General features: G+C 40.7%; 1 protein-coding gene across 2 annotated transcripts in view; it reads right to left on the bottom strand.

The window, feature by feature from the left end:
• LOC147012737 (sodium-dependent lysophosphatidylcholine symporter 1-A-like) overlaps positions 1 to 12,500 on the bottom strand; it is a 55,018-nt gene that overhangs the window by 41,504 nt on the left and 1,014 nt on the right. For both annotated transcript variants that reach the window (XM_085853867.1, XM_085853866.1), the window contains exon 2: positions 1 to 14. This exon is cut by the window's left edge and continues 103 nt beyond it. Coding sequence is in view for 1 of the 2 variants with exons in the window: in XM_085853866.1 (XP_085709992.1) it covers positions 1 to 14 (14 nt within the window). In the remaining variant the exon portion in view is untranslated. The remainder of the gene's footprint in view (positions 15 to 12,500) is intronic.

Genomic DNA, 12,500 nt, shown 5'->3' with positions numbered 1-12,500 from the left:
CGTAACTTTGGGTTCTGTGGAAAAAGGCAGGAAGGTGGGTTGGACAATGTCATATTAAAATGTGGGTTAGGCTTTGAGGTGGTGTTTATTATGTTGAGCCTTTGTATCATGGGTTGTTGAAAAGGAATTATATATATATATATATATATATATATATATATATATATATATATATATATATATATATATATATATATATACAGGGGGCTGCAAAAGTAGGTATACAGTACTGAAAAAAAGTACAGTCGTTACTGTATACCTACTTTTGCAGCTCCCTGTATATATATATATATATATATATATATATATATATATATATATATATATATATATATATATATATATATATATATATATATATATATTAGTGGGGTTAGGTGTTAAGCCTGGTGTTGGCGCAGTGGTTAGGGCAGCGGCTTGGGATCCAAAAGGTCCTGAATTCAAGCCCCGTTGGGCCACTGAATTAATACGCCAGGGGGTTGACTCAGCCTGTCATCCTTCCGAGGTCGGCAAAATGAGTACCAGTATACTGGGCCGGTGTATACCCCGGTTAAAATAGGTGTACCATATCCCTGTGTCGTAAGAGGCGACCAGGGTTGCGTCAGGAAGGGCATCCGGCGTAAAACATGTGCCAAATCACTATGCGGATCATACGGATGATCCGCTGTGGCGACCCCGAACGGGAGCAGCCGAAAGAAGAAGAAGAAGATATATATATTAGTGGGGTATGCTTACACAATGTAAGCAGTAAAGAACTGTGCATCCCCTATTGTCTCGGGTTGCTCACCTGCATTTGATGTTTCATTTATATTTTCATTTACGGATGCTTTCTGATAGGTCTGTGATTTATACTGGTGTATCGGTTTCGATGTCCATCGGAATGAAAAATCAGCGTGCTTCCCCATTGTCTTGGGTCGTTCACCTGCATTTATTTTTTCATTCATTTATATTTTCATTTACGGAAGCTTTCTGACGGTTCTGTGATTTTTTTTTATTCTGGTGTATCTGCTTTGATGTCCATCGGCACAGAAAATTTCAGCTTTTTGTGTCAGCTGGAAGGTACCGACCTTTAATATCACTCAGTAAAACAGTCTGTCAGTCAGTGAGACAGTGGTTACAGTGAGCTTTATATATTATATTATATCTATATTTGTATACACACGACTGATTGCGACATTGCTAAAAGTTGGTTGTTGGGAAGGAGTTACGAGTAGAATGGGGAGTGGTGGCTCAGGAAGAATGCCTATTTCAGCCACCAACCTCCTTCGACATCCGTCCAACAGGCTTTGCAACTTGTCTAAGTCTGTAGCAAGAGGAATTCCAGGATAACGCTGCGGAATTCAAAAAATGAAATGGGAAGTCGGTGAGGTTTGTAGACAGTGACCCATGCTTGTGAGAAAATCATATATTACTGCCAAACTTTCAACCTTTATCGCTTTGACAGCTAAAGTAATCTGGGAGGAAGCCAACATGCCGACCCTCATCATCAATAAGAAGCGCAAAGAGCATTTAACTTTAGCGGATGCCTCATAAGAAGGTCGTGCCTGACAGGTGGCCACCTGGCAGAACTCCCACACGTGGATCTGCAGTTTAAGGAATGAGGAATGTGACCACATGCCCACTCTCAATCTTCATGTCTCAACAATTCTTCCACCATCCCCTGCCCCCTCACCCCCCTACAAAATACGAGTGGTACACCCTCTGGCAGGGACTTGCCCATAACGGGGATGTTTAGAGTAGGTGAAGTGGCCAGGCCATGTTGTTATGACCACACTTACTCACAGAGGATATCCTGGAGCGGCGGGTTTGGGGAGCCAGAGCAAGCACAGCAAACTTTACGGTTCGTACACAATAGCAAGGACCCATGCCCGGGGGACCTTGGTACCAGGGCCTGTTTACACTGCCCAGCAATGGCTAAAGTCAACATAGTTAACACCACTCGTGGAGCTTTTGGAAGCTTTGCCTCAAGAGTAGGGATTAAAATAAAATACTTCCAATGTTTAAAATACAGCTGGTTGATAAGAAAGTAAATGCAAGAAAAATAATTAAAACTTTAAATATATGTATTATCAAAGTTTTTATCCTTTTCAGATGTAAAAACAATTATTGTAATAATAATAATTATTATTATTATAATTATAATACTAAGGAAGGTGGGGCAAGATTCCTCTGTTGGGAAAGATGAGGCAAGATACCCTCTTCCATCCCGGCCCACTCACTCAATGCCCGTACATACATCCTCAGTAGTTTTGTTTAGGATAACTTTCCATTTTAAAATTGCCTGCTATACCATTAGCAAGAGAGCCCTGTGGTGTGGACGTTCAGGAGATTGAACATACAACCGGGACCAGGAAAGTTATACTGGGTAATGGTGGTGGTGGGGAGGTTCCCCTCCGCCAAACTCACTGTAATTCTGAGATTTCAGCCTAAACTACAATATTATCAACCGCAAAAAGGTGAGGACAGACTTTAAATGATTGCAAGATGATGATGGTCCTCAAAGAGGTGGATGAGATAAAGGTAAGTATAGTTTGAACAGTTGTACCATGCTTTACAAGAACACTTAGATGTGTCTCACATGTATTTTTCACAAACCATCCCTGACATTATAATAGGCTTCAAGTGTTTATAAAGAGCATTCAAGGCTCAATGAACAGTTAATCATTGAATAAAATCAGACTTTGAGGTAACGATACAAACAAGGAGGCAAAAAAGTGAAAAGATGTTCCTTCAGGAGGAATGGAATGTACGGTCGAACATGGTTTTGCGTTTAGAACTCAAACTCGAGCTTTTTCACGAAGAGGGTTCAGCTTCACTAAACGAAGACGAAGAGCTCAGAACTTTTTCCTGAGACTCAAAATAGAAACACAATAACCTCGGAAGTAATTGACAATTCAATGTATAACTTGAGGATTTAACAACACCAAGGACAGGTCACAATTGATTTAATAATAAAAAGATAAAGCCAATCAGGTCAGTTAGGATTAAGCAGAGAAAGCCACTGAAAGCAAGTGTCCAATGGGGTTGGAATAAATTCATCTTTTCTTGCCTCGCTGACTGTGAAGAGAAAAGTGACGCCATAAAAAAGATGGTGTCACTGGCAGCCAGAGTGTGATGTCACTTCCCCCAAGCTCAGCAGTTGTGTTTGTCTGAAATCAAGTGTGGTGTGTGTGTGTGTGTGTGTGTGTGTGTGTGTGTGCGTGCGTGCGTGCGTGCGTGCGTGCGTGCGTGCGTGCGTGCGTGCGTGCGTGCGTGCGTGCGTGCGTGCGTGTGTGTGTGTGTGCGCACGATTTGTAGTTCTCGCTCTCCCCTGAACTTGAGACCTTGAATAAAAAAGAAACCTGTCTGAACACAGAGCACATGATGCTGGTATCCCAGATTCAAATCCCATTGGCTGTGTTGATTGGTTTGCAAGTAATTGTCCACCAACGTCCTTGTAATTCAATGAAAAGTACACCGATGCCTCTAATGTCCTTGTCCTACATGTGGTAAATGCAAAACCCCATCCATGAGCCTAAGATCACTGTAACAACAACAAAAGGCACCTTATATAGCAGCATGCACTTAGGGGAGACACACAAGAGGTCTCCATACCGCCGACACACCCTTGAACCAAGAAAACATTCCGGTGTGATTGTTAATTGTAGACAAGCAATTTCGACTTTGGCCTTTCCCACTGATAAAAAAACAACAACACAAACTCAAGACCCAAACTTCTGAACCGAAAAATGAACTGTCCAAGGAGAAGAACCATTTCCTCTCTTGAAGTATTGTTCATAAGTGGGCAATGTCCACCTCCAGTAACTGAGAAATGAACCGTCCAATAAAAACCGTTTATTCTCTCGAATTACACCTGTAGTTTGAAAAGATTGTGATTCTCATCAAAGTAGCAGTCATTTCTCATATGGGGGAAATGTCCACCGACAGCAGTGGGCTCCAGCCAAGCTACACCAGGAAGCCAAATGGAGAGGAAAGTACAAGCTCGTCTGAGTGGCACAAAGCCCTGGTAAATGTGTATATGTATATAAAAAACACAATTGCTGGATTTCCCTTATCAGGAAATAAATAATTGTAACAATACAAAACTGCTCACTCGACCCGAGGTTGAGTTATGCCTTAAACCTCTGGCATATGATTTATAAAAACGCGCCTTGGAGTCAAAAACAGGAAGGACTTGTTTTGGTGATACAATTAATAAGTGATGGCGTTCCTTGTTTTCCTGTCTTTAGCAACCAGACACGTAGTGGACCTGGAGACTTGATCATTATAATGTGTCTGGACCACTTGACTGCTGGTTGCATCGTTTCTGAAGACACAGGGCTATGCTGATAATGCAGTGCTCCCCCCCCCCCCCCATAGCCATTGACAAGGGATGTAATTCAGAATTTGACCATGGCACGGCACACAGCAGCCTCGTTTTTAAAGATACCATGGGAACTTTAATGTCCAACAGTGAATCCTAGCAGATGAGGCAGCCAGCTTAATGTCCCCTCCGTAAGACGTCACGTCGCTGCAACTCCATGCCTTTGAATCACCGGGATGGCAGTGTATTGTGTGCACGGGAAGTGAACCCAGACAAGACAGCTCAAAGGGGGGCACGCCACCTCAGAGTGCAGGAGACCGGATGAAGTTGAGTGAGAAAACAAGAAGCAGAGAAACAAACCTTCATAATTGAACAACTTCCTTTTTGGCCAGGAAGCTTCAGGAAGGAAGGCCTTAGGAATAATTTGATATCGCCATTAGCAAATATACACAAAGATTGCACCAATCATCAGATTAAGAACAAGGGATGAAAACCGATTATTCTGAATGAAGCGCAATGTTCAAATTTTATCTTTTTTTTTTTGCTTGCACGTTTTGTGGGAAAACAGAAACATTTAAGTGGCACATGGTTAGGGGTCAAAGGGACGGTGAGGGGTCAAAGGGACAAGAACTCAGGTATTTGAAATGACATGCCTGTTTTCAACACCCAGTACTTGAATGATCCATTTTGTGTGAATTTTTATGAAATTTGAATTATGTCTGGATTGTGAGTCATCTGAGATCAGCACATGGTAAGATTAGATGACTAACACAAGGAAATTAGACACAGGTTGAGGCAATTCAGCCCATCATGCCTGCGGCACATCAACACCACACCAACTTACCAACACTGGATCAAAACAAGAAAATGGAAAACGTTTTTGTTTTTTTAAAAATCAAGTGTTTTTTTTGAAGTTTTTTTTGTTGGAGTTTTTGTATTTTTTTCTTCCCAGGGAGGGAGCATGAGCTTGGGTAAAAAAAAACACACAACGTCAACCGCACAACACCCCTTGACGAGACCCTCACCAACAGCACTCCGTGCACACGCACACAATCAACCATCAATGCTCAAGCTACCTAAAAGTCCTGCCAACATCCCAACATAGTGGGGTATCGGGATCTTCGATTTATTTGTTATTCGATTCACCGGACAGGGTTTCTGCCCGATTTCGAACCACGATTCCTCAGCTTACTGTGGAATGAAGCATGTTACATACTTCAGAAATAGCACGGTATCCTGGCAGGTCCACAGGCACTTCACACTCAGCCTATGCTCAGCATGCAAAAAGAAAAAAAAATCTCTCAAATTCCCAAGAGGACACAAAATGAAATGTTTGCATTTCAAAGCCATTTTTATGTCGTGTGACCTCACAATGAAGGGTACACCTAACATACGATAATGTGATGTCAGAGAAATATCATACCAAGCATACCTTTCATTGTTAGGATATTCACAATGACTGCTGCTTTGATGACTATCACAAATAGATTGAATCTGGAGGTGTAGTTCATTCCGATCCAAGTGGGAACGTTTGTGTAACTATAAATGGAACTATCAACCTTGAGGGTTGATCACCAAATATTGGTACAGTCCGACAGGAGGGTGCAGAAGTAGCACACTTACCTTTGAGCCATCTAATCTGGATTAGATTCACTAACTGATGACAAACTATCAGGTTTGCGCGTCGCATCAAATAAGCACTATCTCAGACCAACATTAATCCGGGTGCCCCATCTTCTAGCTTTGGTTGGTGGATGTAAAATATCCCACAGTATCTTTTAATGAAGCTCGTGGACAGGTCATCGCCAGCACCATGAACAAATTACAAATTCTCAATCAAACCAGCTCCAGTCGAATGTCAGGCTTTGCCCGTCAATTGTTCACCTCCACCTGCAGAACCACCTCCACAATCACTGTTCCGTCCACCAAGCCCCCATTGGTGACTCCAATCAAACATGACAACAGTTGCTTATCTGCCAAGTCTTGCTTCCTCCAAACTAATTTCCCTCTTCTACATTGTTCGAGTTCCTCCGTCAGCATTGAGATGTGTATTGCAAAAGCTGCCGCAAAGAATTCAAGAAATTAATATTTTTAAAGGAATTCTTCATTCAAGATCGTATCATCCTCACCTGATAGATGTGTTTTTTGTTTTTTTTACGTGAAGTCACCCATGATTATATACTTCGAGAGTGAAGATATGTCATGCCCTTCACACATATACTCACGCAATGGGAATCACACAAAACTGTGCTAGCTTCTAAAAATAACCATTGATGCGTAATGCTCGAAAAAGGATGGATCTTTCCCCCTTGTTTTACATCAATGGTGTAACCAGAAGAAATATACAAACCTCAAACGAATGCCACAGGCTATACCTGTCAGTTTCTTCAGAGTTGTGGCATAGCGAGCATTTCTAGAGGCCACAGCACTGAAAGTTCACCCCACCCAAGGATAACCAGACAGGTAAAACCACACCTGGTGTATCCATCCATCCATTGGGACCATACTCTGTGCAGAGCATTGGTGTTGCCGAAGCAGTCTCCTTGGCTATTGGGCACAATCCTGGATGGGTCGCCACTCCAACACAGGATACCAGTATGCTGGCACTCATTTTGCCGACCTCAGAAGGATGACAGGCAGATTTAACCCCACCTGGTAATAATTCAATAGCCAAGGTGGGATTTGAACTCAGGATCATAGGATCCCAAGCCCACCACCATAACCATAAAGCCAACACCAGGCAAACACCTGGTGTATGGGTGTATGTTTTCACAGAAGTCGGACATCTCGACAGCAAATACATCGTCGAATACAATCACATGATGAAATGATGAGAAGACACGAAGGATTTTCTAAACTATAAAGGCAAACTACTTTGGAATCTCAGCGATATCAGGAAAATGGTACGAATGGAACGACGTTCACCTTGCATTAGAATCCTGTTTGGTGAGTGTTCACAAATGTTTCCACAGAAATTGTTTTCAACCAACATGTGAGATTGTAAAATCGCACTGTTGACATTCGTGCTTGAGAAAAAGTGGGTGCATATCAAACAGATTAGTCAGCCACTGGAAGAGGTTCAGTCATCAAAAGCCTCACCTTCAAACTTGGCCAACCACACAGCAAATGTGGCCTCCAAAGCTAGTCGCAACCTCTGTCATTTGCAAATCATTCCTTTAAAAATCAAAAAACTACTCACGGTCTACAAGGCCTTTGTCTGGAGATCAATGGAGTACTGCTCTCTACTATGGGCTGGCACTGCAGCATCACATCCGTCTGTCCTCGATTGCGGGACGTTGAAAGCTCTCAAAATTCTTGGAATCGCCCGCGATAAGGCCGAAGCACAGGGTCTGTTTCTCTCAGTTCTCAGACAAGTCAATGGCCTCTGTTTTTATTTAACCACCTGGTCCATTATCCTCTGCTCTCTCAGCCCCACGACCCTCCCCCAGCTCCTCCAGAATGCCCAGTTCTTCCAGTAACTGGTGAAACTTCCAATATTCAGGATGACTGCACACCTCAACTTTTTTACACCTCAATTCTCCCATATATGGAACCACCTTCCAGAGGCTGTCCAATCACACCTTTCCCAACTTGGTCTTAAGCAGGTGGTGCACTGTCATCTCATACTTGCATATAATTTTTTTCAATCCCAATTAACCCTTCCTAACCAAACCCTTAAGCTCGCAAGTTGCTATGGTTCCTCCACTCCTGCACCCGACCATCCACTCCTCCACTCTGGCAACTGTCTGTCTATCCTTTCATTCCCTTGATTATTTTGGCTACCTCCACACTGTAAGTTCCTAACCTTCTCTAACATTACTCTTACATGATCAGTCTCGATCCTGCAAAGAAAATACAAATCTTACAACACAACAAATTTGTCATAAGTACCTTACCCTCATGCAAAGACATCTTTAATTTTAAAATACTTAAGTTTTTTGATGTCTGGTTGGCTCAATGGAGTCATTACGACTCTCGAATTGACAATATCTACTCCTGACTTGAAATGGTTAAAACCTTAGAAGAGAAATACGATTTTAAAAAAAGTCTTTAAAATACAGACGCAAGTCAATATCTCAAACCCACTGAAGAAATGTCGATGCAACCCCGCAAAGTGACATAGATATCTGACGCTAGTTTCGGGCTTATGCCCTCGAACTTGAGAAATCGATCAACCCAAAAACCAGCTTTCAGGCAGGGATAAAAATCACGTGGGTGGTTCAACAAGTGCAATAATTGGGGGAATAAAAAAGAGAAAAGAAAAAATATGTCGTTTTTGACCCTTTCTCTCAATGGTGAAAAATCACTTTTAAAAAAATTCTAGTTTCCAGATCCAAATATTCACCAAAATCTAATCAATTTTGGCCTTGTTACACACCTCGCCTGCCCACCAAGTTTTGTCCTAATCCGTCCATAAGGTTTTGAGACATGCTCACAGACAGACAGACAGACAGACAGACAGACAGGCAGATATACAGGGGTGAAAAGATAACCTCCATTCACCTTCAGTGACGGAGATAATGAGAAAAGGAATTTCAGGCCCAAGTTTGACGTCACAGACCTTAGTTCCACGAATTTTATGATTTTGCATTCACTTGTCATGATGGATGGATCAAAGTAAACTTTAGCAAAACAAATTCTTGAATTTCGAAGAATTCTTTAACTCTTTATTGGAAACGTCCATCTAAAGGTGCCTGGAGTAGCTTCCGTTTGTCTTTACATTGCTTTTTCACTGAAATATTAGATTGAAACATGGACGACAGATTGAGGCTGCAGAGCTACACTCGGAGGACAAAAGGAAAATTTTCCTGTTAGAACTGGAAAGCTGTTTGAAGGTCAACAGAGCAAATACAAAGCATTGTCTCTTGTTCCAGCAACTCCTTAATTTGTCCCCAACGACAAACTCCCCAGTCATACGAAGTTCACGCATTTCTCAACCAAATAATCATTCTTAGCTCCATATGTATACTTAGATGAACTGGAACTCTACATGCCATTTTGATGACATCGTTGTGCAGCAAGAGTAGTCTCTTGGTAAGGGTTATGCTGGGTGGTTTGCCATTACCTTCGCAGCAGTCAATCAGGGCAAGAATTTGGAATTTGTTCAGGGTGCCAGCGATAGCTCGCCCACTCTTCGTGACATACACCGTGCGATCTTTGAAGGCCACCCACCAATGCTATTTGACAGGACACCAAGTTTCACGTCCATCTGATGGACGTCAGACACATGGATGAATTGTCCTGCCTGAGAGACACCAGAATGAGAGTATATAGCTGGGTCAGGATTCGAACCGAGGCTAGACGGCTCAGAGGTGATGACACATCTCAGCCATCCTGACAGCCCCATTCGGCTACCATCGCTCTTCATGGATGACAATCGACCCCTTATGAAGTTCACACATCGAGATATTAGCAGGTGTCGCAAGAAGAATGAGAAAAGATGAGACTTGGAAGCTAACTTTATGAACGAAAAGTGCCAAACTCCCCCATTAACCTTAATTTTGGACAAAATTATTCCCTGCAATTTGTACCATGTGCATAGAGATCTGCCTAATAATCAAGGAAGTCATTATGAAACGGTGAAACCTTTTTTTGCTTTTTAAAAACCTGGGATTGAAGAAAATCTGCTCCGAGTCACCATCCTGACACTGGAAGTCAGGCAAGGGATTTGTAATTTGTTCATTGTGCCGGCGACAACGCGCCTACTGCTGTTTCTCGTTCCGAATATTTTTTGAGCGCCCCCTAGTAGACCATTGAGACGGGTGTACTGCCTATTGGTGGACAGCGCTGGGCAGTTCAACGTGCCACCACAAACCGCTTTCTCTCTTACAAGATGAGATTGAGCGTCGCACTCAGTTCAGGGTTTAAGGGCTGGTTTGTCCTGAATTTCCACCCATCGTTTTCATTTATAGCAACATATTTGTTCAGGTATGCCACGCATCTGTTGAGAGATAATGCAGAGAGTCAACCACAAAGAAAGTTTTAAAAATAATTAGAGTGTTTAAAATAGTTTTACTTTGAAAGTAGATATACCCGATGTGTGTGTTTTTATATATATATATATATATATATATATATATATATATATATATATATATATATATATATATATATATATATATATATATATATATATATATGTATATATATATATATATGTATATATATATATATATATATATATATATATATATATATATATATGTATATATATATATATGTATATATATATATATATATATATATATATATATATATATATATATATATATATATATATATATATATATATATATATATATATATATATATATATATATATATGTATATATATATATATATATATATATATATATATATATATATATATATATATATATATATATATATATATATATATATGTATATATATATATATATGTATATATATATATATATATATATATATATATATGTATATATATATATATATATGTATATATATATATATATATATATATGTATATATATATATATATATATATATATGTATATATATATATATATATATATATATATATATATATATATATATATATATATATATATATATATATATATATATATATATATATATATATATATATATATATATATATATATATATATATATATATATATATATATGTATATACATACATGAGATGAAGTGTGAGTAGGTGACATTATTAGATGGTTGTGTTTGTTTACTTCTCTGAAAATAATCCATCAGTTTGACATGTTCGTGATTTGGAAGAACTAAAAGCTGAACGAAGTGAGCAAACTGGGAGGCGTGAAGGAGGTGCGTCCCTGTCCGATAAGAGTGGATTAACATCTCAGGCTTTCCACGAAGTGCTGATTCTGCAGTTGTCATTGAGCGTGTTAAGAAATGCAGTTTGTTGAGCGCTTTCACCACATCTTGGGTTGGGTTGAAGGAGGTAGTGGGAACTCGGTGGGGAGGGGGGGGGTGGCGTGCTCATGGTGGTGGTAATCGAGTTCTGTGTGAAAGGATTACTGTATATCGATTTGCGATTCCAGAGAGGTTGTTCATACTGTTTAGCAGGTTAATTTGATTGGAGATCAGTGTTGAAGGGGGTGGGGGGGGGGGGGTGGCGAGTAAGACAGACACTGAAAAACAGAGAGAGAGAGAGAGAGAGACAGACAGAGAGACAGAGAGACAGAGAGAGAGAGAGAGAGAGAGAGAGAGAGAGAGAGAGAGAGAGAGAGAGAGAGAGAGAGAGAGAGAGAGAGAGAGAGAGAGAGAGACAGACAGAGAGACAGAGAGACAGAGATAGATGGCAGCATCATCATGGACCACGAGCAGTGTGGTCACATGGGTTTCATCATAAGTGGACCAACGCTGTTTGGCCTTCATTTTGAGCTGCATGAAGCATTTAGATATTTCCTGAGCATCCCATCAAAAGGTGAGAGTGTGACCTCTGTGACGTCAGCACTTTCCCCGGTCCTCCTGCCTGGCTGTCTCCATCCCATACAGATTTTAAGGATTCATTTCCATCATATATTTATGTAAACGTGAAGCTTTCTCTTTACACCTTTACACGTAATCTTGCATTGAACAAACATTAATTACCAACACTTTGAATGTGTGTAAATGAATGTGAGATGAGCACGTTGACGTAAAGACGGGTAAAAGGCACTCAGATTTTAATCAATCGTCATACTTTTGATGACGTAAATGCACCTAAAAGTCACGCAGACACAATATTGGGAGTGTGCACACCTCTTCTCATCTGCCATATGGTCCAGGGTTTGAGTGAGAGTGAAGAAGGAGAAGAAGAACAACGAGCAAAGTGCAGGACGGACGTTCTCATGGAGAGCAAGCTCATTTGGGGCCAGTCCTATATGGGATCCTATTAATTGGTCGTCTCGAACAGCTTCCCCACCCTCCTGATAGATGTCATTACGATGCTCAAGTTTGTGATGCCGAATGTTGTTGCAGTTCCAAGGCTTCATTGTGAAGGATAAACTCCAACCAACACCATTGATCCCAGAACGATGCGACATTTCGGTCACAGGTGACACATTTCGATGGACGTTTCGGTTCCTCTGAATGGAGATTGTACTCAATCAGCCACTCACGGTCTACGACGGACAGGCATAAGGACAAGGAGGCATATCGTGGAACAGCAAGAGGATTGACATTCGACCAGGGAAAGTT

The sequence above is a fragment of the Eptatretus burgeri genome, chromosome 14 (assembly GCF_056783735.1).
Source record: "Eptatretus burgeri isolate ZD-2024b chromosome 14, Ebu_testis_v1, whole genome shotgun sequence".
NCBI classification, from domain to species: domain Eukaryota; kingdom Metazoa; phylum Chordata; class Myxini; order Myxiniformes; family Myxinidae; genus Eptatretus; species Eptatretus burgeri.
This window is presented reverse-complemented; position numbering and strand designations above follow the sequence as displayed.